The sequence below is a fragment of the Sus scrofa genome, chromosome 5, assembly GCF_054392235.1.
Source record: "Sus scrofa isolate SSC_HxYL_T2T_F1_AM1 chromosome 5, Sscrofa_HxYL_maternal_Yorkshire_Landrace_v2.0, whole genome shotgun sequence".
NCBI lineage: Eukaryota > Metazoa > Chordata > Mammalia > Artiodactyla > Suidae > Sus > Sus scrofa.
In genome coordinates, this window is record NC_139387.1 from 9215677 (window position 1) to 9231739 (window position 16063).

General features: G+C 54.5%; 1 protein-coding gene across 6 annotated transcripts; it reads left to right on the forward strand.

Moving 5' to 3' along the window:
- Window positions 1-3473: 3473 nt before the first annotated feature.
- On the forward strand, window positions 3474-15852 carry DNAL4 (dynein axonemal light chain 4). 6 transcript variants are annotated; one of them, XM_085024678.1, is made up of 6 exons: window positions 3474-4955; window positions 8862-9989; window positions 11197-11242; window positions 11796-12003; window positions 13530-13613; window positions 14824-15852. In XM_085024678.1, the coding sequence occupies exons 4-6, from the start codon at window positions 11935-11937 to the stop codon at window positions 14986-14988; spliced, it is 318 nt and encodes a 105-aa protein (XP_084880804.1). In that variant the 5' UTR covers window positions 3474-4955; window positions 8862-9989; window positions 11197-11242; window positions 11796-11934; the 3' UTR covers window positions 14989-15852. The 6 variants fall into 6 exon arrangements, with proteins under 6 accessions (XP_084880804.1, XP_020946727.1, XP_084880805.1 ...); XM_021091068.2 differs by having other exon boundaries at window positions 3474-4794; window positions 8700-9989; XM_085024679.1 differs by having other exon boundaries at window positions 3474-3563; window positions 9879-9989.
- Window positions 15853-16063: the final 211 nt, after the last annotated feature.

Below are 16063 nucleotides of genomic sequence, written 5' to 3' on the forward strand. Positions count from 1 at the left end.
ATAGGCTGCATGGTGGCGATCGACCTGAGCTGACTCTGAAGAAGCATCCCAGCCACCGCATTCATTTACTCGTACATTAATTCATAAACCATTTACTAAGCACCTACACTCTGCTAGATCCGGTGTTGAATGCAGGGATGTAGAGATGAAAAAACAAGGTCCTTGCTCTCAAGGAGCTCACAGGGGGAGACGGAGAGTTAAACTCAGGGACAAAAGAGTGAAGAGAAGCAGTGACAGGAATATGCACCAGGTAAGATGAGAGTACGAAGGACTTTTCTGGTTGCAAGTGACACAATCCCAACGTGTACGAGCTAAGACCAAGAGTGTATGGGCTCCTGTAGCCAAAAGGAGGGAAGGGCAGCAGGAGAACGTGGGCAGAGAGGATGCATGAGCCAATGCAGGGAGGTTAGAAGCAGCATGGAGCATGTGGAGAGCCATTAGAGGTGGAAGGGCTGGGAGAGAAAGCCCAGGGGAAGGAGAGGTGAGAAGGAGATGGAGCCGCCCATGGGCCACTCCATGGGGGAGATCCTTGAATGTCAGCCTGGGGCATCTGAATGTCACTTGGTAGATGATGGGGAACTGTGAAGGAGGGGAGGAGCTGTTAATGAGAGGATTGGTAGAACCTGGGTTTTAGAAGTATGTTGACTATGGTTTGGAGGGTGGGTTAGAGAAGGGCAGGACTGCAGTCGCCCAGTTCCATTAGGAAGTTGTTGCAATAATACAGGTGGGATCGTGGTGCTGTGTGCGTGAGGAGTGCCATGAAGGTGGCCAGAACATAGGAGTCAGAAGCAGCAGGGTTGTGACTGACTTGAGGTGAGTGTTGGAGGCGGGAGGGGGAAGAACAAGATTCCCTGATTTCTGATGGAGGCAACTGTGGGTGGTGCCATTTACTGAGATGGGGAATGCAGGAGAGCAGGTGCGAAGAAGATGGTCAATTCAGTTTGGGACACACTGAGTTTGGAGGGACATTCTGGTGGAGATGGCCGGGAGGCCGTTGGATATTTAGGCCTGCAGTTCTAGTGAGAGAGAAACGCAGGCACCATTGTCTACAAGGACAGTGACGATGGAACCATGGGAATGGATGAGATCCCCAAAGGACAATCCTTAAGGCAGCAATTCTCACCAAGATATGTGTGGGGTGTCATCACAGCTTCCTGGGAGAGTGTTTGGAATTACCAGAGAAGTTTTCCAAAATATATACCCAGCTGTCAATTGCAGTAAATATTCTAGGGGAGCGTGACCAAGGGAAACTCTTGCTGATGGGAAGGTGACCTAGTGGAGGAAGGAATCTGGGACCATTGGTAAGAAGAAAAGCGGGTCAAGGTGAGCACACAGATCAAAGGGAGGAGAGCACAAAAGGAAGAGGGGTTTGAGATGAGGAGAAAGAAGTGGCCCAGGTGTTAGGACAAAGCAGTGATTCTCAACTGTGAGTGTGTACCAGGGGTGCTGGTAAAAAATACAGATTACTGCCCCTCACTCTTCTGAAGCTGGGGGGCCCTGGAACCTGCCTTGTAAAAAGTTCTGGAGATACTACCTTTGGGGTGGAGAATTTCCTGAGGATGGTGTAGGACACAGATTTATGCCCACGGGGGGAATGGGTGCAATAGATAAAGTATAGAAGGATCTATTGTATTCTGCTCTTCAGGAGGTCACTGGTAACCATGGAAGAGGGAATTTCAGTGGTGTTGTGGGAGTGGAACCAGATTGCTGTGGGCTGAGGAATGAATGGGAGGTGAGAAAGAGAAGACAGCAAATGTGGACCCCTTTTGGGAGAAGTTTGGATGAGAGGCGGAAGCAAGAGCTTCATCCCCCTCAAAGGCCACCTTCCATCTCCTGGAGAAACTTGGCAAAGAGGATGGGGAGGCTGAGTCAGATGTCCCGTGGACCCTCAGGAAGGCAGGTGGGGAATCAGCAAGGGCCTGGCACACCTCAATCTCCAAAGCCTCAAAACTAAACCTGCAGTGCCTGCCTTCAGCCACCCATTCCACATCCAGTCTACCGTCTTCTCCACCCCAATGATCTTTCCATAACCCAATCTGTCCGTGTTTCTTTCCCTACTTGAAAACCTCCAACAGCTACTTTCCCCAACTTTGACCTCACCTCTCTCACCTGGCATTCGAAACCCCACTTTGCTTTGCATCTTCACCTGCACCATCTTCGCCATCACCTCCCACTCTCACCACATTCATCCTCCACCCAGGCCTTATGGAACCACCAGCAGTCTCCCAGTTATCTGTGCTCGCCCACCCTCATTGGCCTACTGGACATCTTAGACCCAGCCAACTCAAGCACCATCTCCTCTGGAGAGAACCAACACCTTGCCCACACTTCTACCAGAGCACAGGTAGAATGAATTACTCTGTATCTATTTGTTGACCTGGCATTGCCCACATTTCTACCAGAGCACAGGTAGAACGAATTACTCTGTATCTATTTGTTGACCTGGCTTGCCCACACTGGGCTGTTCCTTCTCTGGGACCTCTCTGAATCATCACACCTGGCCATGGCTGAGTTCCCAGCAGATGCCAGTGAATGAGAAATGGGGTTTCATCCAACCCATCGTGGAGTTCCCATTGAGGCACAGCAGAAACGAATCTGACTGGTAACTAAGAGGTTTCTGGTTTGATCCCTGGCCTTAATCAGTGGGTTAAGGATCCTGTGTTGCCTTGGCTGTGGCTGTGACCGGCAGCTGTAGCTCCGATTGGACCTCTAGCCTGGGAATTTCCATATGCCTTGGGTGCACCCCTAAAAAGCAAAAAAAAAAAAAAAAAAATGTGCCCATCATGATAAAAGTACAATATGGAGTAGCCCACTGACCCTTTGCTCCACCAAATAATTGAATCTTCGGGTTCTTCTCCCTTCCCTCCTCTCCCTTCACCCTGGTACTGAGATTTTCAGATTAATGAAATATGGACAACTGCGTCTTTAAGTCGGATGGTACAATGTCTCCTATGACCTAGGACTCGGCAACCTTATGAAGGTGCGTTACAGTGCAAAGAGCCCCTAGGCTCCTTCTCCAGAGACTTAAACTTGATGCTTTCCTTTCACAAGTTACTTAACCTCTCGGAATATTAGTTCAGGTGGATGTGGTTATGAATACTATTACCTAAAAGTATTATGGTGAGAACCATTACATAAATGCTGCTTATTAGGCTTTTGAGACCCTACCAAAGTGGTTTCTTAGTGTCACGACACCAAGAAATTGCATTTGTTATTTCAAGTACAATTATGTGAATGACTAAAAGAAACACCACTCTTCCAAGTTTCTCTAAAATGAGAACTTCTGCGTGTGGCCGGCTCCTCAGGCCCACTTAAGACAACTATAAACGAAGCCCCGCCTCCTCACCCCTAAGCCACGCCCGTTTCCTCACAAATCTCTACGTTGTGGGGCCCTTCAGTGTTGATTGACATTTCGGTTCACCAATAAGAAGTGAAATTCCCGTCAACGTCCGGTGAAGGGGCAGAACTTCCTTGCTGTTGCTAAGACACTCTTGTTTTGCTCCTTGACAACCCTGGCGGGGGTGCGCTTGCTGAGGCCCTGGCTCTGGCCCCCGCGGGAGCAGGTGAGGCCTCGGGGCGCGGCGGGCAGCCGGGTGGGAGGGCCGTACCCAAGAGGGGCCGGGAGGCATTGCGGGACGGGCGGAGCCTCGCCCACCTCAGAGGCCCCTCCTCAGTCTCCTGCCTGTTGGTCCCCAGTTCCAGGTTCTCCCAACCCCCATTCCCCTCCTACTACCACTTCGGGGACCTTCGAGCTCTGTCGGGACTGATTCGCCGCCGCGACTGTACAGGCCGCTCCTCCCCACCCACCCGAGGCCCCCCTCCGGCTTCACGTTCCCTCGTCCTCCCTAACCCCACTTCCCCCTGCACTTCGATCCCCCATCTTTCGTGGAGTAACCCCTTCCTCCCGCGGCTGGTCCAGTGGCTGCCATTGCTTCTCCCCTGACCGCCTAACTTCAACAGTTGACGACTTGAAGCTGGTCATTTGCCTTTTTGGCCTCAGTTTCCCTATCTGTAAACGAGAAGTTAGGTTGAATGATCCCTAAGGCTTCTTTGACCCAACTATAGGCTTCCTCCGAGGAATGAAAAGGACTGGGCAAACCTAATTTGGATTCCCAATTACAGGACCTTAGTAAGTTGCCTAATCTTCTCGGACTCCGGTCTGAGTATATATAGAATTAGGGTACTGCAGCACATCTTCTCGGGAGATTCTGAGGATAATACGAACTTCCTTCTTTAGTCTCTTGCTCCCGCCCATTTTCCCCTTCTCAAAAGTGTCCCCAACTCCCTTTGTGTCAGCTGTCATTTCTTCATTTCACCCTCAAATCTACATCTCCAGCTCTTCTGCAGGGCTTCCGTGGTTAGGGATACTTTGGGGGTGGGAGTTGGAGTAGAGATTGATGTATTGATGTGGTTGGGCTTGATGGCTTCCCTCCTGCCCTTGATAACCTGTGATTCCGTGGTCCCCTGCTCCTGATGAGACACCTCCATTTGTATGTCTCAAAAACTGCTTGAACTCAATAATTTAAAAATCAAACTGGCCCGCATCTCTCTCTGTCCACCTCTCCATCCTGACTGCCCCTGTCTCAGTAGCATCACCATCTCCTGAGATCCATCACCCTGCCATGCCCGTCCCTCTTAGGCACTGTCAAGTCTTCCGTTCCGCCTCTGTGAGGATCTTACATTTTCTCCATGTCTGAAGCCAACCTCCTGGTTTAAGTTTTGTTTTTTTGTTTTGTTTTTGTTTTTGTTTTTGTCTTTTCTAGGGCCGCATCCGTGGCACATGGAAGTTCCCAGGCTAGGGGTTGAATCGGAGCTACAACTGCCAGCCTCTGCCACAGACATAGCAGTGCCAGATCCGAGCCGCATCTTTGACCTACACCACAGCTCATGGCAAAGCTGGATCCTTAACTCACTGAGCAAGGTCAAGGATCCATCCCGCAACCTCATGGTTCCTAGTCCGATTTGTTTCCACTGTGCCACAACAGGAACTCCCTGGTCTAAGTTTTTTTTTTTTTTTTTTTTTGTCTTTTTGTCTTTTGTCTTTTTGTCTTTTTGTTGTTGTTGTTGTTGCTATTTCTTGGGCCGCTCCCGCAGCATATGGAGGTTCCCAGGCTAGGGGTCTAATCGGAGCTGTAGCCACCGGCCTACGCCAGAGCCACAGCAACGCGGGATCCGAGCCGCGTCTGCAACCTACACCACAGCTCACGGCAACGCCGGATCGTTAACCCACTGAGCAAGGGCAGGGATCGAACCCGCAACCTCATGGTTCCTAGTCGGATTTGTTAACCACTGCGCCACGACGGGAACTCCCTGGTCTAAGTTTTTAATGCCTGTCACCTGGGCCATTGCTGTAGCTTCCTGCCTGGTGTTCCTACCTCCTGTCTCTCCTCCTGTTAACCCAGCCCACCAGGATTATTGTCCGAAAATGTCACCAGCCCTCGAGAAACCTCCAGTGTGCTCCCTCCACTGAAAATATCCACACTTTTTTTGCGGGGGGGGGAGGGGTGCTGCACCCACAGCAGGTGGAAGTTTCTGGACTAAGGGTTGAACCGCTGTAGTGACAATGCTGGATCCTTAACCTGCTGTGCCACAAGGGAACTCTGAAACCCTGCAATTTTTTTTTTTTTTTTTTTAATGTGCCTTCGGTATGTGGAAGTTCCCATGCCCGGGATCGAACCTGTGCCACAGGTGGGACCCAAGCCATAGCACTGACAACACTGGATCCTTAACGTGCTGAGCCACTAGGGAATTCCAAAATATCCATACTTGGAGTTCCCGTCGTGGCTCAGTGGTTAACGAATCCGACTAGGAACCATGAGGTTGCGGGTTCGGTCCCTGCCCTTGCTCAGTGGGTTCATGATCCGGCGTTGCCGTGAGCTGTGGTGTAGGTTGCAGACGCGGCTCGGATCCCGCATTGCTGTGGCTCTGGTGTAGGCCGGTGGCTACAGCTCCGATTCAACCCCTAGCCTGGGAACCTCCATATGCCGCGGGAGCGGCCCAAGAAATAGCAACAACAACAACAACAAAAAGACAAAAAGACAAAAGACAAAAAAAAAACAAAATATCCATACTTCTTAACCCTGGACTTGGGGCCCTTCTGCATGCCCACATCCCGACCCCAGCCTACTTTCTCTCTTCTTCCCCAAGTTCTGTCTTCCAGCCAAATTGAACTGTTGGACTTTCCCAGAAGAAGCTGTGAGCTTTCTGCTTCGACCTCACCGTGTGCGCCCATCTCTCTTCCGGGAAGGTCTTGCTCGCCTTGCCCACCTGTCAGGGTTCCCACTCACCTTTTAAGGTCTGACTTAGATGCTGCCCCTGCCACCAGGTTTTTCTGGGTGTCCTCTCCCCTGCCCCTTCCAGAACACTCCTCTGTCCCTGTCTGTCTTGTGCTCTTACTGCTTTCTGCCATGAGCCATAGTTCCTTGTGTATGTGTTGACCTCTCATATCAGATTGTACACTCCTTGGAAGCAGAGGTGGTCTCTTGCTTGTAGCAGAGTAGTTGAAAAAGCATAATCCTGAAGTCATATATAACTGATTGAATCCTAGCTCCTCCGTGTATCAGCCGGGTGGAGAGTCTCTTTGCTTTTCTCCGCCTGAGTGGCCCTCAGGACAGAAGTGCGCATCTGACGGAGTTCCTGGGGGGAGGGGGCGTAATGAGACCCTCTATGTAGAAGAGCCCTCCTGCTGCCTTGCTCAGGCTCACTGCTCCGTAAAGATTGAATGGATGTGCTGGGTCCCCTCCTTTCCCAGAGAGCAAATGAAAAACAGTTTCATTACAATTTAGATATTTGTTGGGCTTCTGCCATGTGCCAGACATTAGACTTGGTGCCCTGGGGCATCTCCAGGAGAACACAGCCAGTCAGTCCTTCAGCCACAGGTGCCTGGCTGGACTCACTGCTGAGTCGTGACTGCTCGTGAGATGTCAGCAGCAATTAACGATTGTGAATGATCTGTTTAAAAACGGATCAGTGCTGACTCCAGTTTATTTCTGTGATGGCGTCATTTACGTTCAGATCTGTTCTCTTGAGTGGGAAGGGGTGGGGGCTGGGAAGGGGTAGGTGGGAGACCGAGGGGTCCGCTGTCTGTAGTAAGCATCTGTTCCCCTGCGGAGCTGATGGCTGCGGTCGTTATGGCTTTTTGTTGTCCTTTGCATCTTGACAAAAATGTTTGGATTTCATCCAGATTTGGGTATGTCCGTGAGGCTGTACCACGAGTCAGTGTCGTTTATTACATCATCTTATACACAAAGATGTCTTGAGAGCCCCCTCCTTCTCCCTCTCTTTCTCTCGCTCCCTCCCGCTTTCTCTCCCTCCCTCCCCATGGTTTTAGGCACTTCAGAAGTTTTCCCTGGACCTCAGTGAAATGAGAAAAAACAAAAACCTTTGTGTGCATGAAAGGTAACCCCCTTTCCTTGCGAAGGACTATTCTTTGTTCTGCAGTCACCCCCTGCTTACTATTAAGATCTTCTTTTATAGTAGGTGATACACTTCTTAATGCTTTTCCTTAAGAAAATTTTAAAACGGCAGTCCTGCCGCCCCCCTCATTTTAAACTGACTGAATTCCGGCTCTTCCGCGTTGGTTCCTGACGTCACCCCTGACCCCTTAGACGAATGCCCTCAAGTCCTTCAGTTCCTTTGCCTCACAAGCTTTGCTCTTTGCTGGGAGGCAGAGGGCTGGCGCGCCAGGAAAAGGCGGGAGGGTGGCCGAGGGTGTGTCCCCAGGATGGCGGGAAGCTGGAGGCGCCCCCTGACGGGGGCTGGACTGGGAGCTGCCGAGGACAGGCGCTAGTTGTGCTGTTGTCTTGTCTCCTACTTGCACAGAAGGTGGAGGCTGAAGAGCAGACATAGGTCCGCACCCCACACCTCTCTGCGCCCCAGGGCCCTGTCTGAGAGCTGGGAGCGGTGCTGCCCCCACAGGCTGTTCTGGCCGAAGCGAGACAGTCCATGTGACTCTCCTGCCGCAGCTCTCACAGCAGAGTGGGACCCCCGGGGGCGTCGCCGAGTGTGGCCCGGTGTTTGGATGTTTAGGTGGCTGGGATGCGACGAAAGACCTTGTGCTTTGCCTTCCTCCGGCGCCGGGAACAGGCCTGCCGGTTGCTGGGACGCGGCGTCTATGCGCGGGCCCAGATCATAGATGCGAAAACCCAGACGGTCTTACCGAGAAGGCACCGGGCCAGTCCTCCCATCTCTCAGTGGCCGCGGTCCATGAGCCACGCGTGTTCCAGGCGCTGAGTGGCGTGGGGGTTGGGTGGGGAGGGCAGAGATTTTGGCCTTACTTCCCAGCATTCATTTATTTTTCCTCATTCTTTCCACATCTCCTAACCCCCTTCTGGATTTTCCCCAAATGCTTCAGAAGCAAAATAATAAATGGTGACTGAGGTCAGTGCCACAAAGAACCAGGGACAAGCCGATGAGATAAAGAGCCCTGCCTCTGCCTCCTGTTGCCTAGGAGAAGCCAAGCGTCAGACACGGGCAGGCGAGGCTGTGTCAAGTGAGTGCCCCAGCCCGGGGGCACACTTGCATTATTAAAGGGCTCGCTTTTAGACCTGACGCGGCTTCTTCCTGGCCTGGACCTGTCAGGCACACGTTCATTTGCATGGGAGATGGATAAGGTTATTTTTTTTTTTTTTTTTTTTTTTTTTTTTTTTGTCTTTTTGCAATTTCTTTGGGCCGCTCCCGCGGCATATGGAGGTTCCCAGGCTAGGGGTCAAATTGGAGCTGTAGCCACTAGCCTACGCCAGAGCCACAGCAACGCGGGATCCGAGCCGTGTCTGCAACCTACACCACAGCTCACGGCAACGCCAGATCGTTAACCCACTGAGCAAGGGCAGGGACCGAACCCGCAACCTCATGGTTCCTAGTCGGATTCGTTAACCACTGCGCCACGATGGGAACTCCGGATAAGGTTATTAAAACCTCCAGTTCTGCTATTTTCAGTAGGGTTTTTAAATCATGGCTGAATGACTATGGCTGTACTAGAACGATACAGCATCATAAAAAATTCTCCCACCTTTCCGCATTTGGAAACCCATAATCTATGACTGTTCCTTTTTATTCTGCGAGTCTCGCCCCTCCTGAATCCCCAGAAGTACATGTAGTGAGGAGGAAAAGCTCTTGGCACTCGTGACCCTTAATAAACGTGGTTGACTGAGGTTGACGAGGTCCTGGCTGAGGACGTGGTTGTAAGAGCAGGCTGCTGATCAGCGTGCGGGGAGCTCTAAAATTTCAAGAGGCTCACGTGCAAATGCTTGGTGCTCGCAACAGCTCTCTGCGAAGAAGGGGGGATCATCCCATTTCACAGAGGAGGAAACCAAGGCTCAGGTTAAATGACGTCCAAGCCTGCAAAGCAGCGGGGAAGGCAGAATTGGTTTCTGTGATAGAGCTGTACTCCAGCCCAGATACTCCGCCCTGTGGCCCTGCACCTTCTCTTTTCTATAAGCGGATGCCCCCTCCCCGCCAAAAAACAGTCCTAGTGGCTTTTCCCACTTTGTCCTTGAAACACAGGCTTTGGAAATACCTCCGAGGTCTTGTTTCATCCATATGTTGAAGCAGAGGCCAAGCAGACCCTGACCTCCCTGAGGGCAGGCGGGCACATGACTGTGTCTGAGGCCCCTTCCAGGCTGGCCCTTTTTAGCCCAGAGGATGAGTGGAATCGAATTGAAGGTAGGCAGCTGCTTCAGCCTCCTAAGTTGTTCCCACTTGAAAATCTCCAGAGGCATTCAAAGCCCTTATCCTTTTATTATCAGTGGGGCCCCCACCTTCTGGGATGGTGCGGGAGAGGAGGCAGTAAAGTGGCCTTTACCAAAGAAAGCTAGGAGGACAGGGCCTTAACATGAACGAGGAAAGACACAGCGATTCACTGGGTTTTGTGAACTAAGAAACAGGAACGGAAGGTACAGCGAGATTGTGCGTGGTGATCTGCCAGCCTTGTGTAGAGGCAAACGGAACCCGATGATATCTGAGTGGCACACATGCCCAGAACTGATGAGGTAAGAGGAGCTGTCCGTCCACTGGGAAATCGGAGACTCTCAGTGCCGTGGGATGCTGGAGTCGGGGCCAGGTGTCCAGCCTCGCTGAGGGAGCCGGCCACACGGAGGAGCGCTCAGGGCGGCTGAAGCATCAGAGAGTGGGAGAAAATTGAGAGCATAGCCGGGAAACGTGCCCAGAATGCTCAGGTCTTGGCCAAACAAGGGTCTCGTTAGCCTTGGACCAGAGGAGCCCGAAAGGGAAGATCAAACACGTCTCACTGCAGGGATGGTGGGAACCGCGCCAGGGGTCATGCACACGCTCCCGGTCAGCTGCGTGGGTCCCTCGCGCGTGTCACTGCAGTAGGGAGGCCTTGTGAGGAGGGGTGGGGGGGCGCCCATGCCGGAGACTGGGCCCAGATCAGACCCCAGCTCTGCGCCAGTAGCTGAGTGACCTCCAGGGCAGCGATGCCTCCATTCATACAGGACCTAATCTGTGGGACCATTGGTGGCGCACCTAGAACGGTGTCTGGCACACGGGACAGCCAATAAATGTCCCCATCATTACCTACCTGTTAGTTACTGTGCTAGGCATCTTCAGGGCTCCATGGTTGTGCAGTGAAAGTAAATTTGTTTAGAAATAGGAGAAATGCTGGAATAACATTATTTGGCTGTATTTGTCCAATATGGTAGGTTAAAAAGGGTTTAACGACGTGGTGGTTTGTGTTCATTTGTATCAGTCATACTTTTGAGATAAAAAGTTCTTTGAGGAGCTCCCTGGTGGCTCAGCAGGTTAAGGATCCAGTGTTGTCACTGCTGTTGCTCAGGTTGCTCCTCTGGCACAGGTTCAGTCCCTGGCCCAGGAACTTCTGCATGCCACGAGCACAGCCAAAATTTTTAAAAAAAAAAAGGAAAGAAAAAGAAAATTTTCTTTGAATTATAGGATAAATTGAATTGTAGGATAAAGAGAAACACCAGAATATCTAGCATTGCTCCGAGTCATTTAGGAACCAGGCCTGTCTCTTTAGGAAAAGCCCCATCTGTTTTTCTATAACTAGATATGGAAGACAAAAAAATCTATGCATGTATATTAGGCTTTATAACTTTAAAGTCACATCCTCCTGTGTGTGCCCCAGGAGCCAGAGGGAGGGAAGGGCAGTGTATTGAGTGCCTCCCATGTGCCTGGCACTGTGTTAATTGCTTTTTTTGTCTCATTTGATTCTCGTAACAGCCCTCGTGTTACAGATGAGGAATCTGAGGCCCAAGACACACAGCTGGTGAGCAGTAGGACCAGTACTAAGGCCTAGGCCTCCCGACTCCTGGGCCCGCCAGCCAGGACAGGGTGGCCTGAGAGCCAGTGGACAAGGAGGGCTGGCAGGCTGGCATGCCAAGGCAGGCACAGAACCCCAGAGCCAGGACTTAGAGAAGGAGGTACTCGCTTGCTCAGGAATCCAGGTCTGTTGAACGTGACCTGACATGTAACTTCCCAACCACGTGTGCTGGGAAGTAAGGCCCGAGTGCATAGTGGGCGTGCAGACGAGTTGCATTTGTTCATTGCACACTCAAGGCTCCACCCTCGGCCTGGCCCACAGTCAGTATTTGTCTTGATAATGACAGTGTGGGCTTGCGGCATCGTACCAGTTTGTTCTTACCCGGGTCCCAGCATCTCGTGTTGACTCATCTTCCCGACTGCAGATCCGCTGGCCATTTGGGAAGGGATGCGGAGGAGCTGAGACGGGGGGGTGTCAGGTTGTTACCGAGACATTTCTAATCTGTGATGTGTGGTTTTCAAGCCAACTTGTTTCTCCTGGTTTTTCCTGTTTTCTACAGCAACCCTTGGGGAAAGACATTTTCTGCTCCCGCCAAGCTGGCAGGGCCTGCTTCCTGACTCTCCTGGGCGTGTCTTAATTACCAGTCCCAGCGCCTCCTGAAAGGCCCACTCTCTCCCCCTGGTCACAGTGGAAGGATCATGGGAGAGACGGAAGGGAAGAAAGATGAGGCTGATTATAAACGACTACAGACCTTCCCTCTGGTCAGGGTAAGGCCCAGGGGAGGGAGGCAGGGTGGCCAGCAGGGCCCGCAGAGCCTTCGAGAGAGGCAGAGGGAGCCCGTCCCCTGCAGGATAGCAGTGGGAGGAGGTTAAGACAGGCTCTGCTGGCCAGGGCTGGAGGCCAAGGCGTCAACAGCGATTCCTTCCTTCCTTCGTTCATTCATTTGACAATTATTTGCGGCCACCTGCTATATGCCGGGCACTGTTCTAGGCACAGTGGATACAGGAGAGAACCGGACAAAGGCCTGGCCCGCAAGAAAGACAGGTTTAAAAAGAACATCATTTTGTGTACCGAGTGCTGTCAAGACAAATAAAGCAGGTGCAGGGGGCTAAAGAGTAGAGGTTGGCTTCGGGAAAGCTCTCTCTGATCAGAGACCTGAGTAAAATTAGGGAGCAGGCCTTCCGAAGGTCTGAGGGAGACCGTTCCCCAGGTGGCGGGAGCAGCAGGCCCAGGAAGCCCGAGGCGGGAGTGAGCTCGGCCCTTGGGAGGAGCAGAGAGGAGGCTGTGGGGCTGGAACTGAGTGCTGAGAGGGACGTGAGTGTCACAGTGACCGCAGGGCCAGACCTCACAGGCCTGGCGGGCCACAGTGAGAACCGTGGCTTCTACCCTGAGTTCAGAGGGGAGCAGGAAAGAGTTTTAAGCCGAGGAGTAATGTAATCGGGTCCGGGATTCCAAAAAGAGCACTCCAGCTGTTGGAAGGGAGCAGAGCGGAAGTGGGTGGACCAGTGAGGGTGCTATTCCAGAGCCCGGAGAGATGAGGGCGGCTGGGTCCAGGTCATCGAGCAGAGGTGGTGAGACCTGGTGGGTTCTGGGCAGATCTCGAAGGTGGAGCCATGGAACTCACCAGCACCCTGGATGCTGGCAGTGAGGGAACGGGGTCAAGGGCGACACCTAGGGTTGGTTTTGTCCTGAGCAGGGAGAGAGATGGTGTCAATTGCCAGGAGAGGGAAGGCGGAGGAGTAGGTTTATGGGAAAAATCAAGAGTTATACTTTCAGACACCTGAGCCTGTCATGGAAGCCGCTGGACACAGGAATCCAGAGCCCCCCAAAGAAGTTAAAGCTAAGGATGCACATGTGGGCACCCTCCCCACATCTTCTGTAGATGTATTAACCCCCCGAGCGGGCTGGGATCCCCAGGGAGGCAAGAACCGGAGAAGAGGGCAGGGTGGAGGGAGGACCGTCGGCCAAGTGGGCTGAGAAGGAGCCCCAGAGGCAGGAGGGAGAGCAGCCGCCATCGCAGAGACCGCGCCCTTCAGGCTCCCAGGCCTGGTAAACCATTTCCCAGGCCGGCCTGCTCCTGCCTGGGCCAGCCTTCTGGAGAGAGAGAGGCCCCCGGCCTTGGCGCCCATGAGGTTCGGTTTGATCCTGTCAGGAGATGGGTCATCTCTCTGAGCTCTGCCCGGGGCTGTGCCAGGGCTGCTGCCGGGGTCCATGTCCTGCGCTTGGGCCAGAGCGGCCAGCCCGGAGGGCCGGGTCCTGGGCTAAGGCTCTGTCTGTCCCGCCCTGTCCCCAGCACTCGGACATGCCGGAGGAGATGCGAGTGGAGACCATGGAGCTGTGTGTCACGGCCTGTGAGAAATTCTCCAACAACAACGAGGTACTGGCGCCAGTGCAGGCCCCTCATGTCTTTGGCGACCCCTGTGGGTGAATCGAGTGGCCCCAGTCCCCACAGCCAGCTCCAGAGGCCCCCTGGGACCCGGCTAGAGCCTTCCTTCCTTGGAAGCATTCGGACTGTGGGCGAGGCCAGGGCTGGCGAGGGAGAGGGTGGTTGCTGCCTCCAGGTGCTGATCGGATGCACACACACGGCCCCAGGGGGCTTTTCAGGGCGCCCTGCGCACCTCCCCAGCTCAGGTGGGCGGCTGACTAGGGCGCCGTCTCCCTCGCTCCGTCCAGTGGAGAACAGAGGCCTGCCCAGCACGCATTCATGTGTCCATCCATTCAGAAAAGAGGTTAAGCACCACCCCTGTGCCAGGCACAGTTCAAGGTGCTGGCAACACGACCCGACAAATAGGCATCGACCAGGAATGTCATCCATCCGTCTGTGATCAGCAAGGAGTCCGTGTCAGGCAGCTGGGGGGTGCGGGGGGAGTGCAGACCCGGCCAGTGAGGACCCAGGCTTTGGGTCAGGCAGGCCCCAGCTCGGCCCCCGTCTCCAGCCCTGCCTCGCTCATTAGCCCTGGACAGACCGTTTCTCAGTCCTGACCCCGGGTGTCCTGACTCCCGGTCTAGGAGGGGCTGGGTGCCGAGGACACGGGTGGGGACGAGGCTCCCGCAGGACACACAGCATGTGCCTGGGCACGGGGTCACCCCACAGAGGCCGGGCCTCCGCCCCTCCCGAGACCTCTTCCTGAAAGAAGCTTCTTGAAGGAGCGAGCACAGGAAGGCGTGGGCTGTTGCCGCAGCTGAGGGAGGCGGTCCAGCTTCTCTCCCAGGAGCCCAGCAGACCCATCAGGGAAAAGGCCTTCTGTTCCCCGAAGGCAAAGCTGCCACCTCGCAGGACAGCCGTCACCCCGCACGCAGTCTGCTCTCAGGGGGCTTGTTCATTCTGTGCTGAGAACAGCCCCGCGCTAAGGGCAGAGCCGCAGCTCCAGCCCGTCTCAGGCCCGACGCCTGCTCTCCCACCTCGCGGTGTCTTCCGACTGGCGAGGTGACGTCTGGGTTTCGGGGCCTGTGCGGAAACCCTCTGACGGATCCGCAGGCAGATCTACGGCCACGGGGCGGCTGGCCTTTCTCTTGCCCACACGCTGCTTCCCGGAGAGGGTGGGGACGCGTGCGCCGCCCCCGCCACGAGCCTCCTCTCCTTCCAGAGCGCCGCCAAGATGATCAAGGAGACCATGGACAAGAAGTTCGGCTCCTCCTGGCACGTGGTGATCGGCGAAGGCTTCGGCTTTGAGATCACGCACGAGGTGAAGAACCTCCTCTACCTGTACTTCGGGGGGACCCTGGCCGTGTGCGTCTGGAAGTGCTCCTGACACCGTCCCCCCCTCCTGCCCCTCCTCGGGGATGGGGAGCAGCCCCGGGCAGGTCCTGGCTTCCCAGAGGAAGGCCGGGGCCTCTTCTCTCGTCCGTCCCGTGTCCCCATCCCTGAGCCCCGCCCCGTGTGCGAATTTGGCCACATCTCTGTCCCCAGGCTCGCAGCCGTCTCCCGCCGAGTCCCGGGGTGTGAGGGGCAGCAGGGGAGGGGCGGGACGTGGAACTGCCCTCTCGGGGATGTGCCAGCCCCACCTCGCTTGGCGGCGCCCCGCCCCTGCATCCCGGAGCCCCCGCCTTCCCCCCAGCACTGCTACCGGGGGCCTCGAGAGGAAGCCTCTCCTCTCCGGCATCTCTCTGGTCCCCCGGAGAAGCGGTGACCCCCAGAAGCCCCTTGCCCACCCCGACCCAGGCTGAACAAACCACTGCATCTCGTCGGGCCGACAGCCCCTGGCTCTGGCTCTGGCTCGAGGACCCAGCCGCCTGTGCCCCTCCGTCCCCCGTCCCTCCCCAGCCGCCAGGCCGCGTGAACCTTTCACTTTGCCTCCACCCGTGCAGTCGGTAACCAGGGGCTGAGGGTGTGGGAGCTGCGACCGAGCAGTTTCTCCAAGAGTCACTGACCCCCGGTGAGACGCCTGGGCCAGGAGCGCACTCGCCGCGAGGCCGTTTCGCAGGGAAACCTGGCCTGCCGCTTACGTAGCATCAGGGACCGCATGCTGATTTGTACTTCTTATCTCTGCTGGGTTTTCTATTCTCTTTCTGAGTGTGGGGAGAAGGGTTTTAGTAGAAGGGCGAATCCTATTTTACACAGCGGTCTTATTTATATAAATGTCTTGGTTTTTACAATTAAAATAACCAAAAACTGACCTTGATCTGCAGTCTCTCGAGGTTGTCCTCAGGCCATGCTGGGGCCCAGGAGCCAGGGGCTTCTGGCCAGACAGTGAGCCCTGTGCCCCGGCCCCGCCGCTCCCCGTTAAGTCGCGTGTGCAGGCTGAGCGCAGTTGGGTGGGGCCCTGTGGACGCTCATCAGGACACCCTCGGTGGCCAGGCCGAGCCACTCCAAAGATGTTTTCAGCC

Excerpts from the sequence above, each read along its gene's own strand:
- DNAL4 (XM_085024678.1), top strand. The coding sequence starts at position 11,935 with ATGGGAGAGACGGAAGGGAAGAAAGATGAGGCTGATTATAAACGACTA. Across the intron at positions 12,004-13,529 it reads AGACCTTCCCTCTGGTCAGG|CACTCGGACATGCCGGAGGA; the intron begins GTAAGGCCCAGG and ends CCCTGTCCCCAG. Across the intron at positions 13,614-14,823 it reads AATTCTCCAACAACAACGAG|AGCGCCGCCAAGATGATCAA; the intron begins GTACTGGCGCCA and ends CTCTCCTTCCAG.